General features: G+C 34.1%; 1 protein-coding gene across 5 annotated transcripts in view; it reads left to right on the top strand.

Annotated features, from left to right (window-relative positions):
• The window catches only part of LOC118188463 (uncharacterized), a 301,229-nt gene that overhangs the window by 191,309 nt on the left and 90,019 nt on the right, over nt 1–19,901 (top strand). For all 5 annotated transcript variants that reach the window (XM_085806957.1, XM_085806954.1, XM_085806953.1 and 2 more), the window contains exons 8-10: nt 7,604–7,768; nt 7,849–8,002; nt 11,881–12,157. In XM_085806957.1, coding sequence (XP_085663083.1) covers nt 7,604–7,768; nt 7,849–8,002; nt 11,881–12,157 — 596 coding nt within the window. The remainder of the gene's footprint in view (nt 1–7,603; nt 7,769–7,848; nt 8,003–11,880; nt 12,158–19,901) is intronic.

Here is a 19,901-nt window from a genome sequence, read left to right as displayed (position 1 = left end):
GACAATTCTACAACAGTCGTAAACTCCATAGTGAAACGTGTTTTGCATTGACAGAACTAGATTTTTTTCCCCATTTTTGATTACAAATAGACCCCCCTTTTTTTTCAGTCATTTAGGTAAATCTATGCTTCATCAAAGGTTACAATGTATTTCCATTTATATCCTGCTAAATAGTTTTCATACAGGATTCTGCCATATGGCTGGGGAAAAAGCTGGTGAACATTATGTTTTGTAGCTTTTTTATGTTGTAAATCTTCATTTATTATTTTTATTTATTGCTGCTCCAAATTTACTTGAAGACTTTGCAACTGTAGTTTTTTTTCTTGTTACCAGCGGTTTAATTTCAGAAGCATTAGAAACAATACATACCTTTTTTTGGGTATTCGTTTGGAGTTTTCTTTCGATGTAGAAGTAAGGATTTTCTCTTTCTGTTAAATAATGTTGCTTGTTGCATGTAAAAATTTTAATACCATGCATCTCGTAACATTTTTGAAATACGGAATAGGAATATTTAGTATATTTGGAAAGCTCAGAAACATTTCCTACAATCCACAGCTTGTTCACATGCGATATTTTGAAAGAAAAATAAATTTAAAATTAGCAAGCTACATTTCTCATTTCAAATAATAAGCTTTTGCCAGAAATGTTTTTTTTTTTTTTTTTTTTTTTTTCCCTAAAACGTTTGCTTTTTTTAAAATTTATTATCGAAATCGTTCTAAAAATGTGTAAACTACCTTTATTTATAACCTTTGTATATGTATATGTAAGAAAAATAAAGAATATCTAAAAGATCAAATTAGCAACGTAAATTAATTTTCCTTCTGTGTTCTAAAAATAGTAACCTCTATTTGCACTGTGTCATTTCGAGACTAATCTATGTCATACGATTCTCACGTCATTCCGATGATATAAATGGAACTAAAACAACTAATAGTAATTTTACAGTATTAACTATCCAATCAAAATGCACTGAGAACCAAAACTAAACTCAGTCTGAATTAAAATTTCTCCGTAGACATAATGCACTGGCTTTCTACATTTTCGCCTAGCTTGACTGTGCTGTCTGCTCCTTCTTTCTTACTGCAAATTTATCTAAAATGTATACTTTTTGTAATAGGCACAATTAATGTGCCAACTTGTTTGTGGCCGCAACATATCTGCTGAAATAAAAGAATCAAGATTTAATCTGCCTTCGCCTCCAGTTTCCTATTCATTATGGATCAGAACTTCTACGGCATCAAAATTCCTGCTGGTCATTACTTCTGATATTAATTTGATTACACACACACACACCAGACATATTGTTACGGATTTGGTATTTCAATAGCTAATGTTAGTTGAATTATAAATTAAATTGTTTTATTCCCTGTGCAGTGTAGCACGTGACGAATATTAAAGGAAAGCTAAGCCGGAAAATTAAAATTGCAAGGGCACGTGCATTTAACATTTAATAAATATCTCTTTTTGATTTCGAGAAAGTTCCAGAAAGTTCTCGCACGCAATTTAAAATCTTATAAAAAGGAGGAAAACCTCTCAATTTAGTTAGTCAGTCAGTTAGTTTGTTGCTGTTTTAAGAGTTTGTTTAGAAAACTGCTCTTGTTGACTGTAGCGGATTAGCTTTCTTTAGCTGTTTTAAATTAAGTTCTCTTGAACGTTTGAGTAGTTAAAAGATAACTACTGTGAGATATTGTAATACTGCGCGAATATCTGAGGAAATTTAAGCATTTTTGTTGTGATAATAATAAATTTCGTTCATTTTTCATCGGACTTATGCATTCATTTCATAACAAAGCCGTACGCACGCAACAAGTTTTGGTGTCAGGAGTGGGGTTTGAATGCCAATAACAAGAGCGATGGAAGAACAACTAAGACAGTTGATATCAGCCTTTGCCTCCTTTAAAGAAGAAATCAAAGCGGGCCAAGAAGAAATGAAAGCAGGACAGGAAGAAATGAAAGCGGGACAGGAATCCATTAAAGACAAGATGAAAGCAAGTCAAGAGAAAATGAAAAGAGAAATTACCCGAGTAATAGAAAATAAATTCGAAGCTATAGAAGGTAGAATAGACTTGGTCGAAAGTAAGGTTGGAGAAATTGAAGAAAGAGTTTCTTCCATCAAAGAACACATAGAAGGGAGAGTTTCTGCTGTGGAAAAATGAATTAAAGGAAGAGTTTGTGCCGTCCAACACCAAATCAAACAACAAATTGATAATATGGTTTCTGCAGTAGCCAAAGAAGTGGATATTTTAAAGAAATTCGTAGCGATGGCAGGGAGCAATAGTGATGGTTTTAAATTCTTACCGATGCCTTCTCATCCATCTCTGAAGCTATCCACATATGATGGGAAGCCATCCTGGCAAGTGTATAAGACCCAATTTTCTATACTAGCGGGTGCGAATGGATGGGATTCCTAAGCTAAGGCCTGTCATCTCGCCACTTATCTGAAAGCAGACGCAGCGAATATCCTGAAAACGCTTCCCGAAAACCAGAGACTAGACTTTGAAGCTCTATCCGGCGCTTTGGGGAAAAGTGTTTGAAAGACTACAGCAGGCTTCAACTAAAATCCTGTCAACAGAAGTCCACCAAAACACTTCAGGAGCTCTCCACAGATGTTGAAAGGCTGTCACATCATGCCTTTTCGGAGTGCCCGACAGAAACAAAGGAAATCCTGTCCCTGCAATACTTTATCGACGGCATCCGGGATCCTGAAATACAGAAAGCTTTACGAATGGCGGATGTGAAAGACATAAAAAGTGCTCTTTTGTACGCCGTGAAGTTCGAGGCAGCCCAGCAAGCAACTCGTAGAGATCGCTACCCAGTCAGAGCTGTGCGAATCCACGAGCCAGTGGATCAGTTGATGGCTCGTTTGTATGATTTAGCCAGAGAAGTCAATGCTTTGATACAGAGTAGGAGTGAGAGCAAAGTGGCACTAAGGTGTTGGAAATGTGGTTCTGAAGGTCACCCGCGTCAGAATTGCAGAACACCCCGGGGTATGGAAAATAAAACAGATGATTTTACCAGACAAGTCAGTGGCTTCAGACGGAACAGAAGTGAAAAGAAACTAGTTCTAAAGTGCCGGAAATGCGGTATTGAAGGCCACGTGCGAAGGAACTGCAGAACACCTCAAAGCACGGAAAATATGACAAACGAGTTGAACAGACAATTAAATGCCATCAGATAAAAAAGCAGTGACAAGAAGCGAAAGTGCTGGAACTGTGGAGCTGAAGGCCACGTGTGAAGGAACTGCAGAACACCCCGGAGCACGAAAATTGAGACCATTTCCCAGTAACGACGGAGGAAACAAATTAATGACCATATCGAGGAACGGAGGTTGCCAGAGAATGAAAAACCTTGTTTCAAAGAGCTCAAGATTTCTACAGTGAGTGGCAACCGTAACGGACTGTCCATCAATGGGCACATCGATGGAGTTCCCTGCAATATGATCATTGACACAGGACCTAATGTTACCATCGTTTGGAGAGATTTAGCTCAACAGTTTAAAGATAAACTTATTTGGACGCCATCCTGTGTTACCCTTCAGACTGCGTCTAGTGATAAGATCGACATAGCTGGGAAGTTAAACGGGAACATCACGTTTGGAAGTGCCTCCTACCATCACAAGGCATATGTGGCGGATATTACAAATCCATGCATACTCGAACTGGACTTTTTAAGGAAATAAAATTTTTCCTTAGACTTAAAAAACAACAAACTGCTTTCAGCATCTGTGGACATGAATATCCATCGTCAGAAGGGATCCTCACCTAGAAATGCCGACACCTTGTCTGAAAGACCCAGCTCAGAAAGCTGCCAAAATCATACTAGGGTCAGAGAGAAACTCCAGACTACCGGCTATTCTCCATCCCAGATGCTCTTCGGTCAAGACCTTCGTCAGCCTTGTGACCACCTGTTTGGTCACCCTACAGATGCGCCTTCATCGCCTGAGGAATACGTCCAAGATGTCCAGGCCCGGTTTGAAGTGATGCACCATTCTGCATGAAAACGAGTCAACTTGGCGACGGAGAAGGTGAAGACCAGATAGGACACAAAAACTATTGGACATCAATTCCAGGAAGGAGATAAGGTGTGGCTGTGGAATCCGACTCGACGGAAGGGACTCTGTCCGAAATTACAGTCACCCCAGGGATGGTCCGTACACAGTCCCAAACAGGCTGAATGACGTGGTTCAGATCCGTAAGTCTTTGAATTCTAAACCTAAAGTCATTCATTACGACAGGTTAGCCCCTTACAATGGCCATAATACCTAGTGTATTATAATTATAAATAGTATAAGACCATGGTCCTTTTTGTTTCTAAATGTGTATTTGATTTGACAAGTATTTAGTATTTGATTTGTATTTGATTTGTTTTAGTTATTGCATTTATGCCATAGTTGTAAGTTTGGCTTCCGGCCCAGGGATTGTAATGCCCGGGATGTGCAGTCTTTGGGAAGGGGGCAGTGTTACGGATTTGGTATTTAAATAGCTAATGTTAGTCGAATTATAAATTAAATTGTTTTATTCCCCGTTCAGTATAGCACGTGATGAATATTAAAGGAAAGCTAAGTCGGAAAATTAAAAATACAAGAGCACGTGCATTTAACATTTAATAAATAAATAAATATCTCTTTTTGATTTCGACAAAGTTCCAAAAAATTCTCTCGCGCGATTTAAAATCTTATAAAAGGAAGAAAACCACTCAGTTCGTTGTTATTGTAGTTAGTTAGTTTGTTGTTGTTTCAAGAGTTTGTTTAGAAAACTGTTCTTGTTGACTGTAGTGAATTCGCGGATTAGGTTTCTATAGCTGTTTTGAATTAAGTTCTCTTGAACGTTTGAGTAGTTAAAAGATAACTACTCTGAGATATTGTAATATTGCAGGAATATCTGAGGACATTTAAGCATTTTTGTTGTGATAATAATAAATTTTGTTCATTTTTCATCGGACTTGTGCATTCATTTCATAACGAACCCGTACGCACGCAACAATATATATAAAGTATGTGTTACACCAATGTGATTACTCAGTAATATTTAATAATTCATTAATTGCATTGACTGTAACAATATATGGTTTTTTTTCTTTTTTTTTTTTTAAATGGCCAGTCATATTGTATTGTATATAGAGGCATGTATTTACCTCTTTGTCTGAGGTGGGAATGTAAGCACAGCTCTGGTTGATACACACAAATAAAAAAAGTTGCATCGTAGATTATAGAACAAAACCTTTTTGGCTTATATGATCTGTTCCAAATAAATATGGCATTATCGTTTCCTTACATTCACTGTAGCAATGTTTGTTCTGTTAAGCACAGTAACATGCCTTTTTATATCATTAAAACCAGAGTTTTTTAAAATGTGGGTCGTAACCACCATAGGGGTTGCAGAACCTACAGCAGGGGGTCGCCAAAAATTTTAGCAGTTTTGATATTTCTTCAACTTATTATAATAATTTTACAATTACCAAATATTTTTACACCATGTATCTGAAAATAGATAAAGTTAAGACAATACAGACACAGAAAAGAAACAAAAACATTTCGACGCATTCTCTTTGTAATATAAACATTTATTTTACTTGCTTTGCACATGATGCTGCCATTTCGTCTGTTACTTATTTAAAATTTTTACACTGTTCTATGTCTTAAAAATTACTGCAATAGTATATTACAGTATGAATGTAAAAATTGACAGTTTCAGTCATGCGTGTGTAAGATTTGTGCAATGTTTATGGGGCCCGCAAAATTTCATAAATATTATGGGGTCCTGGTGTTGTGAAAATAATCTCGGTGATAAAAAGGGGTCGTGACTGAAAAAAGTTTAAGAATCCCTGATTTAAACTAATGAACAAAAAACATAATCACTTCCATTTCACTTGCATTGCATGCTGTCGAATGATTCCAAAATGGGAAAAAATTATTCTAATTCTAGGCAAACATTCTTAAAATTTAAATTCAGAACAAAATTTTATAACATTTTAGTAAATAGAACTGACTGTTTCTTAGCCAAGGCATAAAGGGAAAATAAATGTATGCACATTTCCAATAGAGAAAAAGAAAGAAATAAGCTTTTCTTAAAAGACATGGATTATCTGTTTGTGTTGTGCGTCATAAAATAATAAAAACTGCAGAATTTCATCCATGTGACTCACTTATTAGCATTCTTCACCAATTAAGTATAAAGCCCTTATGTCGGACCTTCCATGGTGTGGGAGAGGGGTAGCAATGCATGAGTTGGCTGTCCTGCTTATGCTGCTAATCGGCCTTCCCCTTACCCAAGCTGGTCACTTGCTCTGTCCATACACTAGGAATCGACAGTATGGTGGAGATTAGCTGCCTTCAAAAGATCAGAACTGCTGTTCTGTTCAGTGGTCCAGGACGCACTGGGGAAACGATGTAGCACCTGGGTGCCTGGGTTAAAGATCCTACCCCTTGTAGAACAGATATGTTATTTTGAATACTGTCATGAGTAACTGGTATATATTCACAGATTTTTTAAAAAATTATATCAGTTTTTTAGCATTTTTTAAAGTTATAAGTAATTTGTGATATAAGATAAAAGATAAATTTCTAAAAAGACTAAAGTGTGCTTGAAGTTTCATGAGACCTGAAGTGTTATCTGGGAAAGCCGAGAAAGGAGGAAGAGCTAGTTGTAGCCTAATACAAGAAAAACATACATATAAGTAATAGGCTAAGTAGTGTGAGTCTGGTGCATTATTAAATAATTATTAAATAAGTTATACAATATGGGTACTAATTATTGCCGTAGGCCGTTTACTACTATTTGGGTCATTAAAGTTGTAATCGTAAATCCTTATAACTGGGTTGTTGATATTAAACAAGATTGACATAAAAGTTCCAAGCGAGCCAGCAGTAAAAATACTTAAGTTGTTCTATACGCAATTCTTCATGTAACTTTTGATTTCGGGCGTACCAGGGCAAATTGGTAATCTGTCTTAGGACGCAATTTTGTGCCTGTTACAATTTGTTTTCTGTAAGATTTGCATGAATATGCCCAGACCGGGCAGGCATAGCATAGTATGAGACACAATGCGGTTTTATAAATAAGGAACTTGTTGTCTAATGAAAGTACACTGTTTCAAGAAATTAAAGGGTGAAGGGCGACTTTACTAACTCGAAACATACTAAGGATAGATGTTATCTGCGGGTACCATTATAGAGTTTTACTGAGGATCACCCCAAGCGGTGGTCTATGCTGGCTCAACAGGGACTGTAAGGGTATATTTTAGTCTGCCTCGGCTGGTTTGCTATATGCTTTTTAGATGAAGTCTGGTCTGAGATTTCACTCTGGTGTAATGCCCTTAATGTATTAATTTTGCTGTTGAGGCTTAAGTAAAGTAAATTTTAAAAATGGGAAGAATATGTTACTTAAGTAAAAATTAATAATTTGATAAGTTCTTTAATTTTGGGCTATAATCTTACATTTTTTAATTGTAGTTAAGATTATGCTTGCCTCTGTGTGTTTATTATTACCATTACTATTTTCTCAATTTTTTTTTAATATTATGTCTAAGAGTTCTTAGTGATTAAATAAATATAATTCTTTCCTGATGAAATACAATGAGATTTTTAAAATTTTTATTTGTCTAGCTGCACACATGGCTACAGAAGCTATAAATAATAATGATTCTTTGCTTTTAAACTACGATTTGGAAATACTGGAGCAAGATGGTCACTGTGCTGCTGATGAAGTTATGAAAAGTTACATTAGTTATGTAACAAATACAACTTACAAATCTATGGTTGGAATTTTAGGTAACTTTTAAGTTATTCCTTATTATTTACTTTTCTAATGTTTTCTAGTCATTGATGCCATGGTGTTTTAAATTTGATAGGGCCTGCATGCTCAGATACTGTGGAACCTATTGCAGGGGTTGCTAAAAATTTCAAGACGGTTATAATCAGTTACAGTGCTGAAGGAGCCTTACTGAGGGATAGAGAAAAATATTCTTATTTCTTTCGTACAATTCCTGAAAACAACCAGTTCAGGTAAGATTTCTATGTGAGTAATTGCTTTGTATAAATATCTTGTGCTTATAAGGATACTTTTCCCCTCTATTACATTCAAGAAATATTTCATACTGCATTTTAGCAAATATTTTTTTTTTTTTTTTTTTTTTTTTTTATCGTAGAGATTATACTATCCTGAAAAGTTTAAGGAATATTTTAATTGTAAATTTAATTCAAGAAAACAGGGAGCAACTAATCATCATAACATCTTGAACTAGGTATTAAACATTTTGAACTAGCTAGAATTCTTTAAAATATGCAAATATCTTTTTCTGAAATTCACCAAGAAAATTTTATAAAAACCTTATGAAAAACTTCATATTAATTACTCATAGTTTAATGCTTCAAACTCATCGGGGGGTAATTATTTAAAACATTAAACATGAACACTTAAGAAATACTGAATACAAGTTTCAATTGTCTTGACTATTTGATTGCAAAAACAAAAAATAAATATAATCACAAAGTCCTTACAGAAATATCTCTTCCCATCTCAAAGAGTCAAAATTATACCTCAGCATGAATTGTCTTCCAAAAAGCTTTAGAAAATACATAATTAATGTAAAAATAATACAAAGCATACATTGCTGTTAAAAATAAAGTGAGAAAACTATATTCAAGGTAGCACCTTTTATACAATAAAAACAAAAGTACAATAGTCAAATTATGCTAAAAGACCGATTTCAAATTTTCTAATTTTAAGTAATAATCAGTGTTGCCACACTACCTGAAAAACCAGAAAAAGTCAAACAGCTTTTGTCCATGTCCCCCCAGTTAGCCTTTAAGTTGGGAATTTTGTAAGATTTTTATCCTCCTTTACTGCATGCATTAAAGATAATTTTAGAAATCTGTGTACTATATGTAAACTGTAAAGAAACTGATATGAATGATATATTTAGGTGCATGGGATTTGTTTTGACTAAAGCTAAAGAACAGTGGTAGTTTCTCATGGCTCAGGTTCTACTTAATAAATAACTTAACTACATGAGATTTTTGCAGATTTCTTTACAGGTTATGAAAAGGGGGAAAGGTTATTTAAAATGTCATCTGTAAAGGCATCTCATTTCCTCAAGGAAATATTTGTTTGCTTTGCTACAGTTAAGTAATCAACTAGACATGAAAGTGACTTTTAAACTCTATAGTTGCATGTGATATAAATGGCTATTTAATTTCATGTGCGAAATAATTAAGAAACATGAAAGAAAACAGCAAATTAGCAACACTTATTTTTAAAATTAGTTTCTTAGCAGTTACATTTCAAATGAATGTGATGTAATTGAAAATAATTATTGGAACCTTTTCAAATAATTCCAATGTGGTGTGAAATATATACAGTTTTTAAGATGTGTGTAATCAGTTATTCAGAATAAATATTTGTATTCGTGCTAGCTGTTTTCTCAAGTAGCTATTCAGCACAAATTGAAATGTCCCAAATGATTTTTTATAGTAGGGATGTTGAGTAGATCTTCTTCAAATATTTACAAATCTATGTGTGAAGACGAATATTTTTTGAATATTTGCTTATATAAATTCCATTTAATGCAATCTTAGAATCATCTTTGATATATTTTGTATCTCTCAGCTTATGTAGTCTTATAAAAAGTTGAATAGTTGATATACGAGGGCTGTAAATAAAGTAATGGCAACATAGGTATAAATCAATTTTTAAAAAATTTACAAGTACAATTGCATTACATTCCTTCTATGTAATCACCAGCAAAGCATATAACTTTTTGCCAAATGTCGGGAAGCCATTGTAGACCAGTGGCAAGGTGTTGATTGTTGATGTGAGCAACCGAGCGCCCTACTGCGTAGAGTACAGATGAAATGTCATAAAATCGGTGACCTTGGAGGGGTTCCTTCAACTTCAGAAACAGAAGTCACAAGGACTCATGTCGGGTGAGTAGGGAGGGTGTTCCAGGATTTCCCATTGCCACCATCGCAAAAGGAAAGTGACATTGTTTGGGACATGGCAATGAGCATTGTCGTGCAATACATTAGGGAGATTTTTGTGCAGTAAATGTGGACGTTTGTGCCGCATAGCCAGACACAGATGGTGCTGTAGAAATTGGCAATAGTAATCTGCGTTGACAGTTTGCCCTTCAGGTACAGCATGTGTAAGAATCGCACCGTCCCAGTCATATGCCATAATCAGCATAACTTTCACCCGAATGGGTTCCTGTCGAAATTTCTGTGGACGTGGCGAACCTTGGTGATGCCATTCATTTGACTGACGCTTTAATTCAGGCTCATGGACTCGTGCCCATGTCTCATCAATGACGGCAATACGCTGCAGAAATGAGTCTCCTTCATTGCGGTATCTCTCCAAGTGGGTGCCCCAGCTAGTGCATACCGCTGCCATTTCTGTACTTCGGTTAGTCGATGTGGAACCCAGCAAGAAACAATTTTCCTCATGTTAAGAGATTTCTTCATTAAGTGCCACACCATTTGATGACTCAGACCATCCTCTAAGGATAATTCTCGGACAGTCCATCAGCAGTCTATGGTAAGGAGACCGCTCAGGATTTCAATCTGCTCTTGAGGAATGGAGGGCCAGCCTGTACGTTGCAAATGAGCAGTCTCATTCCGACCCAAACAAAATGCTTGAACTCATCGTGCTATTGTCCTATACGGTAAAGCATTTGTGTCACAGGCTTCCACTAATCCTCAATAGCATTCTGTTGCATTTTTGCCAAGGGCAACCTTTTGAAAACATGCTTTAGAGCGATGGAAAGGAAACTCCTCACTTTAACGCCACACAACAACTACCCTTCTAAACAGATCGACAACAGCGCCATCTCACCGCTCCCATATCCTATTTGCGCATGTCCGCCCTTCTGCGAGTTTCAAGGTTAAGTTGCCACTATTTAATTTACAACCCCCCATATTTTAATTACATTTTATACTATTATTGAAGTAAATATAATAAACTGTATGTACTGTACTTTATTATAAAACCAAAATTAAGTACTTCAAAAGCAAGGACTTTTTATTCCTAAATATGTTGGTAGTAAAGTTCTCAAAATCGGAATGGCATTAATTTATTTCAAATGAAATTTTAGATATCTGCATCAAATGTTGGCATTGGCTGTACTATAACTCTTTATTGTTAAACATCCAGTCCATTATTATTTTTTTTTTCTGTTACTTTCAAAGGAGATTTTGCTATTTTAAAGATTTTTCTGCAGACTAGTTTTTGAGCAGAGTGGAATGAATGTCTTTTTTGTTTGTTTCACCATTTATTGATAGCTTGGATCTTCCTATGAAACTGCCTTTAATGAAACTAATTTCTTATTCTAGATTGCACTGGGTTGAATTATTTAATTTAGGTAAGCCCAAGAAGACTGTATGCTTAAGCTGCATCCCAGTTTTGGCTTGGGGCCTTAGAGGATCTTTCCCTACCACTAGCGAGTTAAGAGAACTTTGGGCTTGACAGATTTAATGTGTTTGCATGCTGTAACGATGCTGCAGTCACAAACATACTTGCTTAATTTGAACATACACATGATAACATTAGAACCTGTCAGCCTGCACCACTAACCAATATACTGTCTGGAGTAAATTCTTATGGTAACCAGTACTGTTAGTTTGAAATCCTGGCTTGCATTGGATCACATGTAAGCAAGCAAACTATGGTGAAATTATAGACTACCGTTGCACATCAATTCCTATTTTTCTGTAAACCAAATTTGTGTGTGAGTGAATATTAAAATGTGTTACAGTAAAAAAAATTTTTGTTACTACATTCTTAATTGTGTGTGTTTATCTAATCTGCAGTATTTTTATTGTATTTACATTTTAAAATTAAAACGAGTTTAAATATGGGTGATGTTTTACTGCAGTTTTATTTGCTTTAGATATGTTTATTTGATGCTGTTTCAAAAGTTAGAATATACAAGAGTTGCTGCACTTACAGAACAGGGTCAAAGGTATCCTGAATATATAACACATCTAGAAGATTTAATGCCCAAACGTGGAATGACTTTTATAATGAACCGCAAATTTCTAAGAGACAGAGAAACTTTAAACATGAGACCACATTTAGAAGCCTTAAAATCAAGTGGAGCAAAAATAATAATAGGAGATTTTTATGATTATGCTGCTAGGGCTGTTATGTGTGAAGCATATCAACTAGTAAGTATTTACTTTTAATATATATTCAAAATAGTATTGTATAAAATTATAATAATGAGAAAAATTTTAATATTATATTTTTTTATATAATATACAAATATTATATGATATTTCTATGATATTCTGAAAAATGCGGTATTTTAAAATTGATAATTGTTTTAACTGGAATCTTAACTTCTTTATTTTTTAAAGTCAGTTTCTCTCTTTGGTATATTTTAGTCATCAGCAGTTCCAATGTTAGTTTCATTAAAATCTAATCTGTGGGTTACATCATAATTGTTTGAATATCTCACCTTTGTAGAATTTACTTCATAAAATGGCTGAAGACTCTTTGGTTGCTATGGGTACACAAGCACTAGTCTAAAAGAATGACTAACTTAGTTTCAATGAAAATTATCAAGGAAATTGTAACACGTGTAAATGAAAAGATGAATATATAATGGAAATTTGTTACACTGAAGAAAAGTTCTATCATCTTTACATCATTAAGCAACTTCTTACTCATGCATCATCATTTCATGCTGACATAGTCTGTTTTTTTCTCACTTTTTAGCTTTGTTCAATAACAGCACCAACTGTCTGTCACGAAAAATGAAATCCCACACATGCTCGCCCATCCTGATAGTATGTGTCCTCACAGACTGGAAGAGAAATCATCATCATCAGGGAATCTGAAAAATCATTAAAAAAAAAAAAAAGATAAATTTAGGTTGCACTGAAGAATGTACTGGTAATATGTGTAATACAAAGATGTGTATTTTCTACTTTCCTCATCTACTTGAGCATAAGGAAAACCATTTTTCAAGTCTAGAGTAGTATATACCATTGCCGATTCTAATTTATCAATGATGTCATCAATTAATGGCAGTGGAAAGAGATCGTAAATTATTTTTTTAGTGTCTATAGTCTATACATAACTGATTTTCTTTCTGTGTAATACAACATTACTTGGCTGATTGGAACAGATTGGTTTCATAATTTGTTTATCTAACCACTCAGAAATCTGTTTATGAATTGCATGCTGCTCTGTTGGGGGGGCAGTGCACAATGAACCCAAGGTCCACCAACACTAACCTCATCTTCAAAACAGATGTTCCTGTCTTATTCAGCTTAGAATTTGTTTCTAATTGCAGCATTTCATCTCAATGTAAACCATCTTTTAACGTAGCTTAGATCGATTTCCTGATCTTTATAAAGATCAAGAATGCATATAAAATAGTTCTCTGGCTGCTGTTTTTTTAATTTCAACTCCCTTTTCATTTATATTTAATTGTCCTTGTCTTATTATATCCATGCCAATGATAGCTTGTAAAAAGACTTTGTTTTCTCAAATAACAAATGTTCAATTTAAATTTTAAATTCACTTTCAAATCTCTCTACATTACTTAATCCTGTTGTAAATTTTCTGGTTTAAGTTCACATATTTTCTTATGTACACTGCTAAAAAAAATGGGACAGTGCTATATCTCCCGTTCTACTGGGCCGATTGACAAAATTCCAATTGTGTTCTTAATATCTCGAAAGCGCGGCTTAGGATATATATTAGATTTATATATAGCATTATTCTAACATAGGTATTTTGACACAAAAATTGGACTTTTTCTGAAATAACATACCAATTTTCTTACATATTTCGATTCTACAACTCAAATTACGCCTAAATATGAAATCTTGTAAAATTTAGAGTGAAATTTACGGAGAAATCCACAAAAATATGTTGGCACTTTTTTTCTAGTTTGCGCCAAGAATAGTTCACTTGGCGAACTTCTTAATATATGGCAACCTAGTTTCCTTTTCCGTAAGAGGGGGAAATGTCACCATCGTTCCTTTTTTCCAAATAATACTCTTTATATTATATTTTTAATTATAACTTATTATTTTAAGTAATTTTTTTTTTTCGAATTTCATTTTAATTGTTTAAGTTGCATGTTTTTTTTCGAATAACTGTTTTAAAAATTTCTACTTACCTATTCGAACTGCGTAAATAAAGGCGCAGCGTTTATTTTTTTTTCAAATAGTTTTCTTTATATATATATTTTGTCATAGTTATTCTTTTAGGTAATTTTTAAATTTTTATACCTTTATTTTGATTGTTTGTGTTGCATTGTCTCTTCAGATAACTGTTTTAAAATTTTCTATTTATTCCTTCGAACTGAGCTTTTTAAATATATTTATTAATATAAATTTTCCAGAATTTGATTTTATTTATTTGACTTGCATTTCTTTCGGAAGAATACTTCGTAACCCAGACTGCGATGCATTTGAAAACTGCATATATTAAAAGAGAAAATACAGTAAAGCACAGTTAACACACCTTTCAATGTTCCGTTCAGAAAGGATATATATAAATAAGAGAGATGTATAACCGACATTTTAACTTAGGATGACTTGCATACACTGCTTTAAACAGTTTTATCATTGTGCCCATTGCTTTACACAATTTTATCCTACATTTGGTTTCTTAAAATGTTATTCATATTTTAGTCAAATATTTTATTTTTGAAATCGCAAGAATCAAATGTCATAAGATTAAAAGGTTTTAAATTAAAAAAATTCTAATACTAAATTTTACGCAAAAATTTATTTTTTCTTCTCTTTTTCTTTAGGCATTCTGCAAGTATATTAAAAAGTATCCAACTTTTCGAAATATCTTGGTATTTCTGACAATCATTTTAAATAAAGTTATCGCCTTCCATTTCATAAAGGCCCACAAACGGCCGAGCGGTAAAGTCGCTGAACACTAGTAGTTCACTCCGGGGTTCAAATCCCGGTAAATGGGCTGGTTGCATGGGCATTTTCGTGAATTTTCTCATGCGTACCGTGTATGACAGCTGATTTCCCTGAGAAAGTTCTTCACAAAGTATTTCGTCAGAGTCTTTTATCAGTCTTTAGAGGCTAAACATGTTGAAGGTATGAGATGAAGGGAAAGACTGGTTTCATCAAGAGGTTTTGGTTTATTTAATTATGACAAAGCACACTAGGGCTATCTGCGTAAGAGGAGGGATGCCTTTGTGGAGGACTTTCTAAGGGAAACTGCCTCGCATACACGTTACACATGGGGAAAACCACGAAAACGCCCATGCAGCCAGCCCGCTCGCGAGATTCGAACCTCGGACTGAACTACCAGTGTTCAGCGACTTTATCACTCGGTCGCTGTTTCATCAGGAGGGAAAAAAACGCCTTTAGGTGACATCCACATACAATACTAGATAAACTCCTGAATCTTCAAATAATTCGAATGAGAAAATCATGGAATTCTCCATTTATGATACGATATGATGTTCTATAACGTAATTTAAATTTATGCAACCATATAGTCTAAACCATATTGTCTTTTCTGTTAACCACAAGCACAATTGATGGTATTTGCTGGTGTACACGTCCAAGTGTTTTTTTCTTTGAACACCTAAATTCATTGAAGTATCCTGAAAGTATCTTCAAAAGCGTCCAACTTTTTGAAACATCTTGGTATGTCTGACAGCCAAATTTCCCTGCAAATGTTTGCTTACTTTTCTCCCTAATTTTCTTCTTTCCTTCTACAGATATTTTCAGTGCTCACATAAGAAAATTAAGATTTTTCGATTGCTAGACTTCCATAAATTTTGCATTCTTGTCAATTTTTTAAAATATCAATTACATGAATTGCATTTCAGCTGAAGACAGCTTTTCATTTTCTAGTCATTTTAACTATAAATAAAGTTTAAAGCAAAGTCCAAAGGATAAATATTTTAATTAAAAGATTTTTGCTAAATGACAAAGAAATAAAACAGTCGAGCAGGGTTTATTCTGTACCGCCGAGTGATCCAATTCTTATATCGGCTGAAACAATCTAAATCATATTAAAAATCATGTTTTTTATAGAATCTATAATGCAAGAGAAAAATTAGCTTCTTAAAACATTCTTTCTAAGAGGACTAATATAAAAGATTATATATATTTTTTTAAAGCTGGGACTTGAACCAAACTGTCAAACTTTTAAAGTTTAATTTACATGGTGGTTATAATTAAAGTTTCAATTTGAAATGGTCATAAAAGGAAAACTACCGGACCAAATGTTATCAAACTTGGGAATCGTGTAAAGGAGGTTGTTGGAATTTATTTACAGCGGAGAAAAAAAGAGTTCAAAAACTGACCACCAGGGGGGAAATGGCACTGTATACAATATTGTTAAATGAAAATAGACACGAAAACATCTGTTTAAAATGTGTTTAATAGTTTCCGAAACGTGTTACAAAGCATGTTCAATGTAGCGTCTAGTATTTTCCGAAAGCAAGTTAAATCCTATTACTGCATTCTCAACAGCAGCTCTTAGCAAATCAGGAGGAATGTTATGGACATGTCAGTGTATCACATTTTTCATTTCTGCCAAATTGTTTAGATTATCACCATAAACAGTGCTTTTGAGATAACCCCATAGCCAAACGTCACAGAGGTTGAGGTCTGGTGGGAAGAGGGAAAGTGTTGGCCTATAAGACGTTCATTTGTGAAATGTTGCCTAAGTAACTGTGCGACACACGTGAGGTGGGGCCCAGCCCTGCATAAAAATCGTATCTAAAATGCCACGTTACTGCAGTTCATGTATCACGAAACATTTTAACATTGACTCTAAGTGAGCTGCAATCACAGTGGTGCAGCTGTCGACTGCTCTTCAGAGGAAAATGGTTCAGTTATAAAACTAGTTGTCATTCAACACTAAGCGGTGTGGAATGACTGCTATGCAATCGAATGCAGTAGGAGAATGCAATGGAACTAGATAGATAACATGAAGGATTTCTTTGGCCCAAATCGATTAAAAGCGTTTTGAATCAGTATCTTCATGTTTTAGTGCCGAATTCAGGCTTCAAAAATTACAAATTAGCGATCTGTAAGAAAACGATTTCCAGATCGTTCGCACTTGTACGAGTGATTTGCGATCTCACATTTTCTAATCGCTAATTCGTGGTTTTCACGGACGAATTTCTCACTTACGCGGATAGTGCACTCGACTTTTATCAAATTTAACGCTTTTAAATGGTAATTTGCCTACTTCACAGTTTCTTAAGGGTATACAACATATTAAGGGGTATCAGAACCCCCTATACCGACAATGTTAAATTGGCCATTTTCGATGTACCTTTTCTCAAAATCTGCTGTAGATATAAGCTTGAAATTTTTTCTGTAATTAAAGTATACCTATGTGATTCTACTGAAATGAGCTTTTGAACCATTTTGAATTATAGAGTAAATTATAGAATATTTTGTTAGGCATAGTAAAAGTTAGCACTTTTCTCACACAAAAAAAATTTTAAATTATTTTTTTCTAAGTTTATTACAAAAAGCTCATTTCAGTAAATATTAGGGAACCTAATAAATAAACCATAAAAAGTTTAGATACCTGTGAGCAGTAGTTTCTGAGAAAAGGTACATCGAGTATAAAAAAATCACGTTTGGAGAAAAACGTGTTTTTATGTAAAAATCCTCATTGATCAAAGCAGTAGATTACAAATTAAAACTAGATTTTTTTACAGTTCTAATTTTCATAGAGATTAAAGAATGGTATTTTTAGAAAGTTAAAAGTGCAGAGAATTAGAAAATGCCAAAATCCGAAATCGCGATTTTTGGAAGATTTTGGGGTTCCAACACCCCTTAAACCCGTGTAACAAAAGGTTAAGTTAGATTCCGACCCATATTTCGTTTAACAATATTGCATACAGTGCTATTCCCCCCCTGGTGGTAAGGTTTCGAACTTCCTTTTTTTCGCGGAAAATAAATTCCCATAACCTCCTTTACACGATTACCAAGTTTGATAACATTTGATCCGGTAGTTTTCCTTTTATGACCATTTCAATGTAGAACTTTAATTATAACCACTCTGTATATTATTAAATTTTAATTTGAAACTGTGCGTTATATGTATACCATGCGTAAATTTTTCGCTTTTATGGAAAAATAAAGAATCGAAGCAAATATACTTAGGATAATGGACCAAAACTGAAAAAATTTCCTCGCCCTCTGAAAATAAAATATTGAAACTTCGACCTTGAATTTATTGGGTTATCGAAATATTTAATTTGACTTATCTTCTAAGTTCTAGTTCCGACAACAATTCCGTCAAAAAAATTCCGAATTACTTAAGCTGAAGTAAAAGATTTAGTATATATTCACTGTATGTTAATAAAGTAATCTGAGTGTAATAAAAATACATTATCGAATTTACGCTGATGCAACTTTTTGTCTGAATGCACAACATGTAATGGAAGAGAAGGATTGTAGAGATCTGTTTTTGACATGCCTCTAAAATTAGATGTGATACTCCTTTTGTCTCTTCAATGTCAAAAAAATTTCCTTTGAGAGGCAACTTTAGTTTTTGGGAAAGGAAAAAAAATCACAAGAAGACAAATTTAAAGAACATGCAGGACGATTGAGTACACATACTTATTTTCGGAACACAAGCTGTTCTCCGACTGGTTATTGAATAATGAAAAGATGCATTGTCATGCAATGCAAAACATTTGGAATACGTTTTCTGACTGAAAACGTAAGATTAAAAGTCATCTGCTTAATTTACAACCATTTACAAGTCAACTACTGGGGCAATTGCAGAATCGTTTTGATCCTGAGCTTGTAAGGCAAACCCAATATCACTGGATTTAAATAGTTCTTTAATATTCCGAGAATGTTCCTTCTTTAGCTCATATTCCAAGAATATTAAGTGAATACAATTATTGCAAAAGAAATTGAATATTGATTTGCACTACGGCTTGGTAGTGTACTAACGAGTTAACAAAACTTAAATTCTGCTTTTTGTTTCAAAGAATACAACAATATTTTAAAATATTTACAAATAAAATATTAAAGTGGAGATTTAATTGGAGCCTCACCAGTTGCCTAGCATTTGAAGACTGTTAAATACTAATTGTTTGTTGCGAAGTCTAACCCAGGCTGCATGGTTGGTTTTCGTAGTTTCTAGGTTCTCTTTACAAAGGTTCTCTATGAAAGCATCTTAATCAAATAGCTCCCATGTTCTTTCTATATTCAAATAACCAACTAACCTAGTTTAAGCGCGTTTTCCAAATGAAGTTACTAGCAAAACCCGAATACTCATTAAAAATCATGTAGCTTGCCTATCGCGAGTAACATGAAAGATACGGCGCCAATAATTGAATTGCTGTTACCGTACGCTGTTTCTAAACTCAGATGGTCATTCCTTAATTAAATAGCTCACCAGCGGCCGAGCGGTAAAGACGCTGAACACTGGTAGTTCGGTTCGAGTTTCAAATCCCACGAACGGGCTGGTCGCATATTTGTTTTCATGGTTTTCTCTATGTGTAACGTGTATACGAGTCAGTTTCCCCTAGAAAGTCCTCCACTAAGGCATCCCTCCCTTTAGGCAGATAGCCCTCGTGGTCTTTGCCACAATTAAATAATCCAATTCAATCCAATCCAATCCTTAATTAAATATAATTGATTTATAACTTCTACTAGAAGTGACGGTAAGAATTGAAGTGCAAATAAATAATATCGTGTGCAATCTTGATTAATATAAAATTAAAAATATTTGCACAGAAAAATATTTGCATTCAGACAGAAGGTTTTTTGAAATATTTGCATTTACTTTATAAGAAGGATTTATTAATAACCGTAATAATTATTACTGATGATTAGAATTCAGTTCTTTAATTACATTCTAAATTAGAATTTTAAGGATATAATGAAAATATGCTATGCATAAAAATACATTTTTGGATAAAAATGAGTTGACTTT

Source organism: Stegodyphus dumicola, chromosome X1 (assembly GCF_044657685.1).
Source record: "Stegodyphus dumicola isolate Sdum_Otavi_A_Nest chromosome X1, ASM4465768v1".
Taxonomy (NCBI): domain Eukaryota; kingdom Metazoa; phylum Arthropoda; class Arachnida; order Araneae; family Eresidae; genus Stegodyphus; species Stegodyphus dumicola.
The sequence above is the reverse complement of the archived record's forward strand: the minus strand, read 5'-3'. Positions and strand labels throughout refer to the sequence as shown.